At 38.9% G+C, this 17812-nt stretch overlaps 2 protein-coding genes across 2 annotated transcripts; both read right to left on the bottom strand.

Annotated features, from left to right (window-relative positions):
- Positions 1-364: 364 nt before the first annotated feature.
- LOC121772688 lies at positions 365-3561 on the bottom strand. Its single transcript, XM_042169882.1, has 6 exons — positions 2679-3561; positions 2369-2531; positions 2091-2267; positions 1921-2004; positions 1405-1486; positions 365-1025 (listed from the first exon to the last, which is right to left on the bottom strand). The coding sequence occupies exons 1-6, from the start codon at positions 3002-3004 to the stop codon at positions 586-588; spliced, it is 1272 nt and encodes a 423-aa protein (XP_042025816.1). The 5' UTR covers positions 3005-3561; the 3' UTR covers positions 365-585.
- Positions 3562-16327: 12766 nt separating this feature from the next.
- On the bottom strand, positions 16328-17603 carry LOC121770626 (brassinosteroid-responsive RING protein 1-like). The gene has a single exon (XM_042167377.1). It carries the CDS (start codon positions 17299-17301, stop codon positions 16801-16803), a length of 501 nt encoding a protein of 166 aa, XP_042023311.1. The 5' UTR covers positions 17302-17603; the 3' UTR covers positions 16328-16800.
- Positions 17604-17812: the final 209 nt, after the last annotated feature.

The raw sequence follows: 17812 nt of genomic DNA, 5'->3' as shown, positions 1-17812 counted from the left end.
AAGTACCAAACCAAGCCAAGCCATACCGGAACGGCAATTAGCGGCTCTTGGACATCACATAAGGGTAAGACTTCTCTAGTCGAATAAATAATAACTTCATCAATTTCTCCAAAATTCATGCAAATATATGAACCGAGGAGACTGCGAGTGACTCTAAAAAAAAACTGAAAATATATTACTAGTGGAAGCATTATATTTATATCTTTATTAAACTTATTAGATCAATAACTTGAAAATTGATCAACGGTTGAAAATCTTAACCGGGACCCCAACGTTGCAGGCCCGAAACAGCCAAGCTTCTTTCCTCCACCAGAACCATGAAAATATATGTACTATGATTGAAGCGTCCACAACACATGCATGATGAACATAAGTAGTAGATTCTATTCATATCATCTGTCAACAAAATGATCATATATTGGGATATTAATGAATTCTAGGGATAATATCATCACTACATGGAGATGCAGGAAATCAAAAATAATGGAATCTGCCTCTTTATTTCGCAGCTACAAATTTTCAACCACTGCCAATTCCTTGTGTGGGACTTTGCTTCACTACGCCACAGAGAGGAATGTGTATCCGTCATAACCTCTGTCCCGTTCTTGCAAACTTTCTTGCAACCCCGAAAATAACAGCTTTCGTCAGAAGGCCTCTGTCCAGGGAGCAAGCGAGGGCGATGGCTCCACCAATGACAAGACCCTTTGAGATGCCTCTGCGCGATGGCTTCTCTGTGGAAACTACATCTTTGGCCTCTGATGCACTAGTGCTTACACTCTCCTGGCCTTCCAATGCGTCCACATCAACTTTAGCATTTATTTGGGCCATTGTTGCAGAGCGTGAGAGTGGTGCTCCGGATGCCCTGTGCTTCTGGTAGGCACGCAGGCCAGGGTCGATTTTCTTGACAGCGCCCCACATCCCTTGCCGGATACCTAGTTTTGCGATCTCCCATGGTATCCCCATATCTTCGTAATGGAACAGTAGAACCTCACACGCAGTCGACCGCCCATCTCTCTTTGATTCAGCTGAATTCACCAAAAGGGAATTTTCATCAGATTTTTTCAAACTCACCCAAAAAAATAAGTATCGGATTCAAAGTTTTTCTGTCCAAAAAGATCTCTCAAGTAACGGAAGCTGTTTTCATTTTTATTTAGTCCAACAAAGTAGATAACAAATAAATTATGGAAAACTTATGAATGCGAATTTGAGAATTGTCTTCCTCAGATATTCCTATTTAGTAACTTCATAGCATTTTAATCATTTAATACAGAAATACCAAAATAAAGAAAAGAAACTAACACACTTTTTTTTACAAAATAAAGATATCAGTCTGCAATTAGCTTATTTAGATAGCAACATTACAGCAAAGTGGGTAACTATACTAAAACAAAGAAAAATTAGTACCTGCACGAATGCACCAACTAGAATAGTACAAATCAACTCTTCTTGGTTTGTTGCGACGAGGAATGGAGGACCGTGGCACACCCTATATCATGAAGCAAGAATATTAGCAAGACTGCCAATGAAAATGAATTGAATGATAAGAGTAATAAAATTTGTTTTCTAGCCTTCAATTCATCATCCGGGATGTACAATGCCATAAATACAACTATGCCAAGGGGTTCATTATAACGAACTAACCAAACAAGTGATATACTACTAGAATAACCCTAATCAAATTGACAAATGAGGCTGGTGTAGAATAACCTAACTGCTTGAAAATTTTTGAATTCATAGAGCTGCAAGAATACAATTTTACAAACTAGGAATCAGAAGAAATATTTAGAAAGTTATGTTATACTACCATGCATACAAATAACAATAATTTAACCCAATTCTACAAGTATTCAAGACTAGAACTAACAGAATGGAAGTATATCCATCAACTACAAGCACCAATATTTCAATTTCTCCTCTTACCTTTGTTATGCAGTAATAGTTTCCTTCAAACTGCCAAATTCGACGGCCAATGATGTACTCTCTGTCACTACAAAAGAAGGGAAACTGGACGACAACAAAATAACACGATCAGCATTTTCACCAAGACAATCAGAGCACAAATATTTGCACGAAGAGAAACAGCCCCCTACCTTGCGTACCCACTGAACCACCATTGTTCCGGTAGTGGGGCATTCCTCGAGAGTTTCAGATTGTATAAGCATATCATCCCATTTCGCTCTGAATTCATCGTCCCAGAAGAAATCTTTCAGCATTTCAGGGGTGGCATCTTCGTAAATAGTTCTACTACGATATTGTGGAGGTCCAATCTATGAGCAGAAAATTCAATAATTATAATCCAACAACACCCTATTCAACATCAATTCATGATCAAAATGTATCATCTAGAAAATGAAATATATATGTATACCTCAAGATCTCTTCTCCAAGCTTGATAGCTCATATTGGGGGTGGACCTATCCATCATTTGGATCCAAACAGGACCACCATCTTTTTCCTCAACTAGCCTGTGAAAATGCTTGAGATCATCCTCATTCACAGCACTCGTTTTCTCAGTCTCCATCTTTGACGAACTAACCACACAAAAATTCAACTTATTAAAGGATGGATAAAAACAATAGGGCAAACCCTAGAGCATCCCAATTGACTCAAACAAGCCAGTATATCAATCAAATGCTGAATTATCAATCAAATTCCGCTAAAGAAAAGTCAAAATTCACCTGTATTCAAAGCACGGAACCGAAGACTCGGACGAGTTACTACTCTCAAGCAAGAAATGCCGCTTCAACGAGCTCAAGCTCGGGATTGAACCAACGAATTGCGACAGCCCCGCCGCTGATTTCTTCGCTTCCCCGTCGTTTGCAACGGCGGAATCAAGCAATCCCACACTGAGATTATCAGCCCACTTGGGCTTCCACGCCCAGCCCAGCAAAACGCCGACGACGATCGCCGCCCAGATGGGCGTCGCCAACGCCATTAGCTCAAGCACCATATCCCCAATTGTAGGCTTTTGCAAAATCTCAAGAAAAGCAGAAACCATGGCCATAGAAGTAGGAAAGCAGCAGGAACCCTCGATTCAATCGGGTATAGATTTAGGCTTTCAGCTCAGCGATGAGTCGAGGGTTGGAGAAGAAGATTGGGTTAGCCCCCAATCCACCCAAATGCAAAGAGGGAGGCAAATTTAGACTAAAAAAGATCGAAAGAGAAGAAAGGTGTGTGGATAAGGAGTAGTAATTTATACAAGAAACAATTAAATTAAATTAATGGCAGTTAAGATGCCAAAATCCTTCAGAAAAGGATAAGGATGCAACTGCAATAGAGAGAGAGAGAGAGAGGCGTTGCTGAGATTGCTGTAGGCCCGCTTGCATTCAACTTCACAAGAATCAGCTGGTTGCCAAACGCAGCTTTTGTAATCTTCTGATTAAATCTTCCAAGTCACCAAATAGCCGCACAAAATTATCAGAAATTTAGCATTTATGGAAAAAGAAATGTACTAATAATTTGGATGGAGGAGGACTGTTTTGGTGGAATGGTTGTTGCTTTTAATATTTTGTTTAGTGTTGTTTTGGTAGAGTTTAGATAGAGAAAGAGATTGATAATATTGATTGTGGCGTTGCGTTGGTTGAATTGAATATATATAGTGAAATTGGTGGTAAAAGCGTTGAAGCGAATTGATGTGTGGTCTCATTTTACACGTTTGCGGAATTTTGATTTATGTTTGACTAAATTGTGAGCGAGTAGTGCACTAGTTTTTATTCACCGTCTATTTTCACGTGTTGGATCTATTGATTAATCTATATATTTTGGATTGATTAATCTATATATTTTGGATTGATTAATCTAAACTGTTACTCGATTAATCACATAATTATTGCTGCAATGTCGAAGAAAGGATCCAATAATTCGATTTCTGATGTCAACTCATAATTTCCCTTTTCCATATTGAAGTTCAGCAATCTAGGGTTACATTATAATTTATGATTTTTAGTGTAATTTTTAGATTAATAGCTAATCGGATTGAAATTTGATCGTATTAAAAAATTGCATTAAAATATTTTGAAGCTAATCCAATGGACTAAATAAAAACCAAATCTGAAAATTTATTTCTAAAATTTAAAGATATTAATTGTATGGTAAGTATAAATGCAAATTCGATCAAGTATTGCTAGTATAAAACTTTTTTTTTTTTAAATGACATTAGATAAGAATAACGGTTTACTAATCTTGAATTGTAACATCTATAAGATAAAAATATGATGAATATTTGCATATTACAATATTTAATTTAAGATTTGGATAACTAAACTAAAATAAAAGTACTTATAATAAATTTTAAAGCATGCTATAAAATTGAAAATATTAATTATGGTGAACTTGTTTATTTATCTATCATTATATCTTAATCAAAATTATCGATATATATAATAAAATTTGGATGGTTAATTTTTTTGTAGTTATTCATTTTTTTTTATCAAAATAACTATTAAAGTGTTCAATTAATTGCCAAACAAATTAAAGAATAGACAATAATTGCATCTTAGATCACTCCATCGGGATTAGATTAAACAATAATGATGCTTATGGATTATAGTATTATACCCAAATAAAGTATGTTGCATAATACAGTTATTTATCGTTTGGTGGATGAAAGGAGTACATAGAGATCAAACAATTTTTTGTGGATTTATTAATGAAAATTAATTTACACTACAAATTTGAAATATTATAGGACTTGACGTTTGCAACGAATTAAATGTTTTTTTGTAGGTTGTGTGTGGACGGAAACATGAGTACATAAGAATGTCCTAGTATTATATTTCTTCATAACTAAAAAGACCAAAAATACATAATGTTAAATTGTTGATGACCACAAATTTTTACGTTCGAAGTCAAAGTTGGAGCCTAACCAATATTCAAGTCCATGGATCATAACCTTTTGCATTTCCTTTGGTAATTAAATTAATTTTATTTAATAAATTCTAAATCAATAGAGTTACATAGAGATAGAGTAGTTGGATATAGAACAATTCAGTTTATTACAGATTAATATAGTGAGGCACGCGCAACTATTAGAGAAAATTGGCATTATACTCTTGTATTTCGGTGGTGGGTCTTATTCTCTTATAATAAAAAATTTATTACTTTTACATCCTACTTGCAAATTAGTAAAATAAAAATTGTCAACACAAATATATAATACAATTTGAAAGTGCAATGTGCTGTGATTTTATATGTATATTGCTAGGGAGTCTGTTCAAACTTCAAACCTACTCGTTTGCATTGTTCAAGCCTCTCGATATTTCGTAGAAAGATCACATGAGTTCGACGAGGGTGATGATGGATTAAAATATTAGGGCTTAATCAATTACTATAGTACTCCATTTGGTTGGTTTAATAATTTTAAACCGATAATGTAATCCCCTCCCTTAGTTACGAGTGATAAAATAATCCTTACGGATCCAAGTTTTATAAAAAAATATACTAGTACTAACTTCATTTCAATTTGCATATAAAGATGGACTTTTTTTTACATGAATAGTTTGCATAAAAGAAAAATGAATGGGAGTACTATTATTGGAAGAAATATCAAATGACTCGCACATTTATAAACAAGTCGATCTTGAATCTAATTTCGAGTTTGATAGTTTCTTCAAGCTAAATCTCAAGCCTGAAGGTGATTTGTTCACTGGGGTATTGGGTATACATATGTGAGCATGTTAATAGATCTTGTTTGCAAACTTTCGATCGAGCCAAAGTAAATGAGCCTTCAATCGAGGTCCAAAAATGGGTTGATCAAGAGTATATTCGGAATGAATATTTATGAGTTTTCAATTCGAGCTCGAGCATCATTTTACAAACATCGTACTGTATGAGTTAAGGTCAAGCTCGAGCTTGAATATGAGCTTACCGAGTATCATTTACTTTTCTTACTCTTTAATTAAAATATAGACGATTCATGATTCATTTTTAAAAAATTACTCAACCAAATCGGCCTCTCATTAGAAAAGCCACGATCTACTTAATCATTTCATTAGTTGTACTGTTGGACACTAGCTATCAACAACTAATGAAAAACCGATTAATATAGATTCCAGACTCAAATTTTCCAACATCAAATGCATAGTTATATTTTATACACGATATATAGCTTTATGAAAGGTAAATATTTAAATTTATTGCCTGTTTTCAAAAATCAATTCACAGAAGGATAAAGAATAAAGGAAGAAAAACAATCAAAAACAAAAATGCGAAAGAATCTATGAAATTCTAGAGAACTACGACGCCCTATATGTAAAGAGGTGTCACACTTCTAGAAAAAAAATTAAACGACCCAAGATCCAAAACCTTTTACGTTTACATATATTAGTATTTTTGAAATTATCCAGACAAATATCTATAAATCGAAGATAAGTGATCTATACAAATACATATTGGAATGAGGTAAAATTAAAGTGAGGTGGGGTCATAAAGTAGTATAGTGAGAAAATGGTTATAGAGTATAAAACGCAAACTTTAATCATGGGGAATTTGAATAAATAGTAAAGTTATTTAAAAGTGTAGTCTATTCTTATCGTGCCCATTTCAGTATTACGCCACCAAAACGTTATAGAAAGCGAAATGTGGCTATACACCAACTGAGAGAGACTTCCAAATGTGGCTATACGCCCATTTCAGTATTTAAAAGGGTGGACACTTCCAATAGTCCTATTACATTTTTTGGTTTACAATCATTTTTTATTTGTCGGCGCTCACAAAAAAAAGTGTCTGCAACAATAGTGGATACTTTTTTTAACTACTTTTCATTTTATTTTATTTTTTATATATTTTAATTCAATTCTAATTAAAATTATCGGAATGTAAATAATTTAAAAAAGTGTTGGGACCAAATATTCGTTGTATTACGGAAACGGTAAAATTATAAAATTATACATTCAAAGTGTCCGGCCTCTGCCTGCGCACCGATGACCGGCGCACTATAGGCCGGCGCGTCCTCGACGCCTTCTCACCGATGGGCCTTCCGCCCCAAAAAATGCTTTCGCCTCTGGGCGGACGCTTCCCACGTTATAGGTAGGCGCGGGCGACGGCGGTTCGGGGGCGGCCGGCTCGCCGCCCCTACAGTGGATGCTCTAAGTATTGCCTAAGAATAGAGATACAATACATATATGTAAATATAGATGTTGGTCTATATTTCTCTAACTAGCTACAAGTTAGTTACACTAAAAAATTGAGCACGTACATAAAAAAATTGTTTGAACAAGTTGTTTACTTTCACTATCTGATTTAGTATTTATTTAGTAAATTAAATATACACCTTGTGTTATTTATATTTGTCATGTAATAAACTGAAAACAAGTAAATTCTCGTTCAAATCCATATGTTATCGACTCATCATAAATGAATTTGAGTTTCTGAAAATCATAGAGTAATTATCTATAGCCTGTGATCACACCTAATTTTTAATACTCCTACATTTAACTATTATTTTAGTAATTAGCGTGAAGCTTGTGTGCGTGTTTTGCGCAACATGTGTATAGATACATTCATTTTAAAATTTTAAAACTTGTACGTTTATATTTACTCCCACATAATCTCATTCCATAAAAACACATGTGTACAGGTAGAAAGACCAAAAAAACAGAAATTAAACTCATTATGTTAAGCATGTCTTTAATATTATATGTGAAAATCATGTATTTATCTTTTGTGGTCATGAATTAATGAATTATTATTTATGATACAATATCACGAGATATATAGTATCATTATCACAATTTCATGTTTTCACAGCTCCACATAATAGTATGAAACAAATGACGAGGAACAAACCACGTGATCAAGGGATGTGAAGATGTTCAAAACCTTCAATTATTAATTGCAAATAAAACACATGTCTTGTAGATACTGTCACGACCACATCTTACTAGCGTGGCTATATCATGACTAAATAAAACTTGAAGGTAGACAGAGATAAGCATAAATGGTGAGTCAAGTTCAAACATTAGTTTCAAATGCAAAAGTGGTACATGGCCATACAAAATCAGAGTATGATAACTAGGTTTATGAAGTCTTAGTACAAAATTACTAGTGCAGCGGAAGAGACCAAGACAAAGAGGTATGTGTGACGACACACTTCTTTGGGCATCCTATACTACTTATTATTGTCATTGCTCAACACTTCGCCCCTCGTCCACGTTCAATCTGCACGTTAGAAAAGAAACATGCAAGGTTGAGTACTTGATATACTCAGTGGACACATTGCCAAAAATCATAAGTTTCGTTAAAATTTTGTCAGCCATAGTTGAGCGAGCCCGGGGTTTTACTTAAAAGGCCCGAGTCACTAAAATTTCCTTTAATTCATAAAAATTGATTGCGCAATCACATAACATAGATACCATATCTGAAACGTATGTGAACCGGGAATGTGACTACATTCCACAACGGTCACTGGACCGGCCAACTCGAAAGCTAGCTCACGATCCCCATATGTATACACTAGTCCGAGTAGAGTTTGCGGCCCTACTGGGACCCGAATTCGATTAAACATGATTGACATAGCCAAGCAGGTAGGTATTTATAAAAGCAAAACATGGCAGGACAAAAACATGTATAGAAATTTTCACATAATCATGCTAAAGTCACGTTTAAAAAAAGGAATGTCCACCTCAAAACGTAATTCCTTAACCGAAATTTCCTTGACTCGGTCTTACTCAACGTACGAAGACGTCCCTTTAAAAATAAAGTACACTTAACTTAGCCTTTAAGAAGTCGAAAAGACTTAACATGAATGCATCCTAAGTGCATGATCTTTTTATTCTTTTTTCTCGTTTCATAGAAAAGTCCTTGAGCATTTATTTAAATCGAGAGATTTAATTTATATGGAGGTGTACAAAATTATTCATTTAACAAAGAGAGCATTACCTCCTATGCAATTTATTCAAGCATTAAACTAACTCCGAAGTTCATGTTCATCATCGCGGTATTAATTAGTGAACCATTTCTTAACATCCAATATTCTAACGAACAACTTAAGAGAGGCCATGATTTAATTAAATTCTTAACCCATACTTTTATTTTAGTTGGTGGCCCAAACTCCATAATTAATAAAAAGGTCCGACATATATTACTCAAACAATTCCCATCGGTATCTCATTCTCATTTTTTTCCAATTCACAAAACTTATACTTAGCCCAATCTTAAAATTAATTAAGTAGCCCAATAATTCTGTTAACTAATAAAAAAAAGAGATGGCCCATTACCCTTCATACTACCCATCTCCATCTAATGTTGCCCACGGTTCCAAAACCGGCGGTTCCGATTTATAGGAATTCGGAACCGGAACTGGACCGTGAGGCTATTTCACTGTTCCGGTTCGGAACCGCCGGTTTTCGGACGGTTTACATGGTTCCGGTTCTAAAACCGGCGGTTTCAAGGTTCGTTTTTTTTTTTTAATTTTGATTTTGAGTCGCCGTGCCGTACGAGCTAGATGCACCTTCATCATCGTTCCAGTCGGTGATGCTCCCACCTTCATGCTCGACTATCATGTTGTGCATGATTATGCACGCATACATGACATCGGCGATGACTTCCTTGAACCAGAGACGAGCCGCCCCTTTCACTATTGCCCACCGTGCTTGGAGCACACCAAATGCCCGCTCGACATCCTTCCGCGCCGCCTCCTACTTGTGCGCAAATAAAACCCTCTTCTCACCAATTGCGCAGATGATCGTCTTCACAAAAACAGGCCACCGTGGGTATATGCCATCGGCCAAGTAGTACCCCATGTGGTATTGGCGCTTGTTGGCAGTGAACTCGATGGCCGGGCCGTTGCCATTGCATTGCTCGGTGAAGAGGGTGGATGAGTTGAGGACGTTGATGTCGTTGTTCAACCCGGCTACACCGAAGTAAGCATGCCAGATCTAGAGCCGATAGTCAGCGACGGCTTCGAGGATCATCGTTGGGTGGCTGCCCTTGTATCCACTAGTGAATTGGCCTCTCCACGCCTTCGGACAATTCTTCCACTCCCAGTGCATACAGTCGATGCTCCCTAGCATCCCAGGAAAGCCGTGCACCATCTCGTGCATCTTCATCAGGCCCTGGCAATCAACAGCAGTCGGCCTGCGCAAATATGTGTCCCCGTAGGCCTCCACAATTTCCCTACAAAATCTCTTTAGGCATTCCCGGCCCGTTGTCTCCCCGACGTGGAGGTACTCGTCGAAAATGTCCGTCGTGGTGCCATAGGCCAACTGACGGAGTGCAGCCGTGCACTTTTGCGACGGTGTAAGGCCAAGTCTGCCGACGCCATCTTCCTGATACGTCATGTATTCATCACGTGACTCCAACGTCCGGACAATGCTAAGAAAAAGGTAACGCGGCATTCTAAACCGGCAGCGGAAAGCAGTCGGGCCCCACCGTGGTTGCTCGGCAAAATAGTCTGCAACCAGACGTTGGTGAGCTGCCGCGTGGCCGCGTCGAACAACCGTCCAACGTCGAATAGGCCTATGGATCCGCTCCGCCGCCACCTCCTCCTCGCGTTGCAGTTCGGCTAAGCATTCCGCCATGGCCTCTTCAACGGCTACATCTAAGGCATCCTTGGTCGAACTACCTTCCTCCGATGAACTAGTTGGTGTCGTCGTCGTGGTTCATTTTGGTATGTAAGAGAGATAGAAATGTAAGAAATGAGAGAAATGAGAGAGGCGAGATGTTCGTATGAACAAGTGAATGAGAAACAAGGTTTAAATAGACAAGATTCGGAAGAAAAAAATAAAAAACGCATGTCATCGTCCGTGCCTATCGTCTGCGGAGCCCACAATGGTGCCCGATGGCGCGGACGATGGCCTATCGTCCGCGCTTCTTCCGCGCCCGAAGCTTAGGGCGTGGGCGTAGGGCGTGCCATCATCCGGGCACCCACAATGGAGCATCGGGCGCGCCGAGGACGATGGCACGCATCGGGCGTGCCATCGGGCGCCCCATTGTGGGTGCTCTAATGGAATAGTGGGACCCTTGTACTCGTCCTTGCGGAAGATTACAAATGTGGGTGTTGTGCTCTTGCCTAAGAGCAGGCAGAAAAAGTGGGGTCGTGCCCCATCCGTGTTCGTTGGCAAGAGCACGAAGATGGATGCTCTTATCATCTAAATTTTGGTGATGTGACCTATTTGATATCGGTGAATCATATAGGCATGTTGATACGTTGAATTCAAGAAACATGGATCTCAATAAATGGACGGTATATAAGTACTGTTGCAAGTCAAAAATAAAGGTTTAGTGCTGAAAATGATGAATAAACTTGTGGCTTAAACTCATTTGTGGAATGCCACGATTCACTTCAGTGTCTACCACCTACCTACGCCGGGGGTAATAAAGTTGTTAATGATACATCAAAATCATGGACGAAGGTAGGAAGTGAGTTAGACAAAAATTGAAACTTTTGAAAACAGAACAAAATGGTATAAGAGCATCCACAATAGCGTCTAGCCCACCGCCTAGCTGAGCGCTGGCGCTAGGCAGTGCGCTAGGCGGTCTATTGCAACCGCCCAGCCATTTCCGGATTTAAAAACCGCCTAGCTCTCGGCGGTCCCGTGGCGCTAGGCGGTGCGCTGGGCGATCCGCTCGGCGCTATTGCAGCGTCCGGATCGCCTAGCGCGATTTTTTTTTGAAACACTATATATACGCGTTTTGCACGTCATTTTCATTCGCACCACTTGTTTTAACGAGTACTCTCTCTATCTTAATATCTGTACAAGATCAACACCTAGAAATGAGTAACGCCGGTGGTAGTAGTGGTGGGGATGCAGAGGAGTACGAGCGTTTAATGAACGAAGCGCTAGAGGCCTATACGAACCGTGAGATTGATCAATGGATGCAGAGGGCCTTGCAGCCGGCGGTACCTCGACCTCGCCCAGTGGTACACCGCCGAGCGGTGATTGATCGTGATCACGTAGCTGCACATCATCGCCTATACGAAGACTACTTCGCACAGGAGCCGCGGTTCAACGCCAACCTTTTCAGGCGCCGTTTTAGGATGAGCAGGTTCCTGTTTATGCGTATTGTTAACGATTTGGAGCAACGATATCTGTATTTCCGCTTCAGGCACGATGCGTCTGGCAGACCCGGCCACACACCTATTCAAAAGTGCACTGCGGCAATCCGGCAATTGGCCTACGGAGGCGCGGCAGACATGTGGGACGAGTACCTCCACATCGGTGAGACGACTGCCCTGGAATGTATGAAGTATTTCTGTCAGGGCGTGATTGAAGTATTCAGTGATCAGTACCTTCGAAGCCCTACCCCCGAAGACTGACAGGATCTGATGCAGATGCACGGGGAGAAGCATGGTTTCCCGGGAATGTTAGGCAGCATAGATTGTATGCATTGGGAGTGGAAGAACTGTCTCGCTTCCTGGAAGGGGTTCTACACGACCGGCTACAAGGGAAAGAATCCCACGATGATCCTCGAGGCCGTAGCTGATTACCGGCTGTGGATTTGGCATGCGTATTTTGGGATAGCCGGTTCGAACAACGACCTCAACGTCCTCAACTCGTCGCCACTTTTCAACGAGCAGTGTCAGGGTGTCGGTCCGGCCATCAGTTTTGTCGCCAACGGCAACCGGCATGATATGGGCTACTACCTGGCGGATGGGATATACCCTAGGTGGCCCGTCTTTGTGAAGATGATCCGATGCGCATCAGATGAGAGGAAGACCTACTTTGCGGCACGGCAGGAGTCGGCGCGCAAGGACGTGGAGCGCGCATCATTTGGTGTGCTCCAGTTAAGGGGCCAACGCGTTTGTGGCATGTCGACTGCATTGCAGATATAATGTACGTCTGTATTATCATGCACAACATGATTGTCGAAGATGAAGGTGTACAACTAACTGATTGGGCCAACGATGATAATGAAGCCGGTCCAAGCCACGGCATGGCCGCCCCCAATATACGGAGTGGGGTACCTCACGATGAAGACGGCCGTCTCCAAGCACATGTCGACATGCGCCAAACGGAGGCTCATATTCGACTCCAAAAGGATTTAATTGAAGAGTTATGGGCACGGAGGACTGCACGGCAGTAGTTTTTTTGTTGATTATGTAATTTTTTTTAATTAATGTACTTTTTAAATTAATAATATTATTGAATTTTCTCGTATATGTCTCGTAAATTAAATTGCGTATTTTGTGTGATTGTTAATTATTTATTTTATATAATTTTGAGTGATGTAGCTATTGATGTGGTTGAGCTATTTATGATGTGTCTAGGCTATGTCTGGACTATTTATGATGTGACAGGAGGATTTTTAGTGTTGATGATGTGGTAGGAGGAGTTTGTGGCTAGGCTATGGCCGAGCTATTACTGGGTTATTCCTATTGTGGATGCTGTAAATAAAATATGTTGGGAGCGGGCATTCGACCTATACTTCTCAAGTGGCTCCGCCTTCGTATGAACTTGTATAGGTGCATTTTTTTTTTCTCATCATTTGATTTTTTCGGTCAAGAGATTTAAATGATGTCGGATCTAAAGTCACTTCAATCCGACGACGTCCTGTCCTGCCACAACGTCAGTACCTATTGTACTTATTTATATTGGGGAAACATGTGTACATGTATTGTACGTACTACTAAACTTTAATTTTATCACAACAAAAAAATTCTTTCTAAAAGCTTGGTAAATTAAACTAGGAGATATATTAAATAAAATTGTACTAAGGGCATCCATAATGGGACGGATGTCTCGACAGACTTCCCAAAAACACTTACTCCCACGTCATAAGGATATCACACTGTACTGCCACGTCATAAGAATATCTCACTATACAATGACGGACATCCCCAAGGACATCCCGACGGATATCGACAAAAAACAATAAAAACATCAGGACGTCCGTCGTGTCAACGCAATGGCGGACGTCCCGAAAGCCGCGGAACTCCGGTGTCTGCAGCAGACGTCCGTATCCGTATGCATGCTGTCTAATGGCGGACGTCCCACGCGGACGTCCGGCACGCCGGTCCGACGTCCGCCGAGACAATGGGATGCTCTAATATATATAAATAATTAAAATTGTACAGAAGAAATCCAAAAATTCAAACTCATGGAATTTTACTCACTCACTCTCTTGACTTCGCGAGCGTAAGACGAGTAATTAAAACGATTTTTGTAGGGTAGATGGCCTGCCGTCCAATGTGAAAGCTGGCTAATCATTTGCTGCAGCATTTAGACCCCAAATTTACAAGTATCCTATATCAAATTTCAATTACAATATTTTTATCTATAATAACTAGACATTGCCAATTAATAATTTTTCGATTTTATATCATTTTCAGCTGACATTTTCATTTTCACTTCAATACATCAGGACGTCTCTATTACCGACCATTTTAGTTCATTATACATTTGTACCCACACCACACATATCTTCTAATTACTAATAGTAGTCTTTGTTTATCAAATATTATGTTTTCTAATTACTAATAGTAGTCTTTGTTTATCAAATATTATGTTTAGACAATTAGACGTGTGATACAGACCAAATAGGAGAACTCATCCCAAAAGACTAGCATGTTAGGAGAGAGAGCTCATTTAATCTATATACCCCACATCAGTTGTTCTCACAACCGATGTGGGAATTGAGTCCGTAACATTCGACCCTCCTTTAAGGGCCAACGTCCTCGTTGGTCACGGCCACGTTGGTCACGGCAGGTTCTTTGCCAGGCCACCACTCCGAGTTCTCGTTGGTCACGGCGGATTCTTTGCCCGGCCACCACTCCGTGGGTCACCACTCCGAGCGGCCCCAAACGTACTCGTTGGTCACGGCGAGTTCGTTGCCCGGCCACCACTTCGAGCCGTTTGAGCTCTCAATGAAAGCACCAATTGATACATACCAAATAGGAGAACTCATCCCAAAAGACTAGCCTGTTAGGAGAGAGAGCCCATTTAATCTATATAACCCACATCAGTTGTTCTCACAATCGATGTGAGAATTGAGTCCGTAACAACGTGTATCATCTACAATTTATTTATATGGAAAACTTGGACCGTTTGTAAACGCTATTTCTATTTTAGTGATCTACTAATTTCCAGCAGCCTACTAACTATTGATGAAATCGTAATATAACAATTGACGCCATTTCCAATTTCTTTTCATTGTTTCATTCTTCTTCCTATTTCAATTTCATTTGCAATATGAGAAAAAAACTGAAATTATAAAATCCTAACTTTATCTCAATTTTTGCGCGCTGTAAATCAATCATTTTATTTACTCAGTTATATAAACTTATAAATATTAGTAATTTTAATCAATTTTGAAACATATTGGTTCATTTAATCTCGAAATTCAAGCTGAAAATTGATATAATAAATCTAAACTACAAATTAAGTTAAAAATTTGCATTCTCCAGCAGAAATAGAAATTATTGGCAGTCCATCATATTAGTATTGGGTCATGTTGCACAAAAGAGTTCAATTGTTGGGCTGGATCTATATAAGCCTATGATCCAGCTGTAGTTTATGAGCCTAGCTTATTCTTAATGGAGTGATCTTTATAAATTGGGCCTTCTTATATTGTCCCGGGCTAGGACATTTTTTTATCAATAATACTCAGTGTATTGGCTAATTATAAACTGACTAATAAATATAAAATGACACCACTATATTTTGTTGAGGTTTATTTTCGTGATTGATAAAATCCATGATTGAGTGTTTTTAACTTGGTTACTAGAATGTCTACGATCCCATCCTTTCAAATTAAATTCTCATGAATCAAAAGCAAAATTAACCCAAATGATAGAAGAATAGTAGTACTATTTTTTTTGATACATAATCCTCAAAAGTAAAGATGCTCTTGCAACAATTCTAGTGTTCCCAACCGGCATACATGATGATATCATGATGGGTTTCCACGTGTTTCAAATGAGGAGCACACACTCTCTCTACAACTTGTTTGAGAGTATTGCCGAAAATTAAGGCATTTGCTCCTCACCATTGCTACATAAAACCCCCTCAGCAATATCACTAGTAGACGGAGGGATCCCAAATTATCCAATGGTACCCAGCCTCGAATGTTTTGGCATTAAAGAAGTCTAGCTATTTTCACAAAGTCACAATTTATGTCAGTAGTATCTTCAAACAGAGATAAGATATGGCAAGTTAGTGCTATCTTAGTCTCACTTGAAATTGTTCACATTTTTTTTTATCTTGTTCATTCAAGATGTTCACTTTTTATATTTAAAAATAAATATCTCTCTTATCTCTTTATTAAAATATACAACTAATTTTTCTTATATTTATTCCATTTAATAACTTCTCCTAAAGTTCCGTGCCATTTAAGAATATAGACATTTTAAGTGGGAAGGCGAAGTAGGGCAGCAGCAGCCAGGCATGTGTTTAGGGTTACAATATTTTGGATTTCTTATGAAAATGAATAAGATGAAAGTGGTTTCTAGAAAGAATAAAAGAGAGGAAAGAATTGGCAACAAATGAGGATCCATCATCAACAATTCAACACTCACTCCAACAAGTCAATAAAATTCAAAAGCAGCCACACCACATGGACTCATCTTCATCCACACAAATACTAAAAACTCTCTGCTAATGCCATTCAAAGCCTGCAATTCCTTCCCTTACCAATTCAAACTCTACCAAACGAACAAGACTAAAATGGAATTAGCTAATCAATCCTAAGCTACTACTGCCACATCCTTTTCAAAATGTCAAAACCAATTCTCCCTTCTTTTATCCCAACTCGTTTTCTAATCCACTTTAAATCAAATCAACAGAGATCAAAGCTAACTCAAGCTCTATACCAAACAAATTGCAACAGACATAATAACAACAATTCCAAACTAAGAAAAAAAAACTAGGAATTAGGAATTTGATTACATCTGAGAAGATTAACTCTAGGAGGCAACAACATCGATCTACACAAAGGACAAGTCACCTGCCCCTCATCAATCCACGTGTCCAAACAATCCCTATGGAACAAATGCCTGCAATTGCAAAGCTCCCTCACCTCATCCCGCCCCTCTATACACTCCAAGCATATGCTACACCCCTTCTCCCCGCCTCCGCCGCGGCCGACCAATTCCTCATATTCGATTACGGGTACCAGGCTCTTGATTGCGGTGGTCACGACGTGGACCGGGATCGGGACCAGCGAGGGGGAGGAGCTGTCCAGAATCAGGATGTAATTGTTGGTGGAGGAGCCGGATTCGGGCAATTCCTCCGCCGGCGGGCGCTTGTAGAGGCGGAGATGCGTGAGGGCGGCGATGAGGAGGTGGTGTGCGTAGGAAATTAGGTTGAGGAAGAAGGCTACTGTGATGACTTTGGGAACTTTTATTGCGTAGAAGAGGAGACCCATTTGCTTGATTTTGGCGGCGGCGGAGGAGGAGGAGAAGGCTCAGATCTATGGTGCTGGTTTTTAATTTATATAGCGGTGGGTTTTTTATGGGAATTTCAGATACTAAAAAGTAAAAACAATAAATCAAAACACTATTTTGGGCTCGCACCCAAGAAGACTATATATTGGAAAAAATTTGTTTAACATAGTTTTAACTTCAAAAAATATGAAAAACTTTATGTGACATAAACTACAACTACTACATGTTACGCATGGTTTCAACATAAAATTTAAAATTAATTATGTGCAATTAAGGATTTCTTCTCTGCTGAATATAAAGAAAGTTATACGCTTATTAAGATAAACTGGATACGTTTCAAAGTCTTAAAATTTCTATAAACTAATTATGTGCAATTAAAGACTGTGTTAAGTTTTACACTCCTCCAAAATCATATAAAAAGAATCGTAAAACTCTGAATTAAACATACATCATAAATAGGCATAATAATGTTCTCCATAAAGAAATAAATTA

Source organism: Salvia splendens, chromosome 16 (genome assembly GCF_004379255.2).
Source record: "Salvia splendens isolate huo1 chromosome 16, SspV2, whole genome shotgun sequence".
Taxonomy (NCBI): Eukaryota; Viridiplantae; Streptophyta; class Magnoliopsida; order Lamiales; family Lamiaceae; genus Salvia; species Salvia splendens.
This window is presented reverse-complemented; position numbering and strand designations above follow the sequence as displayed.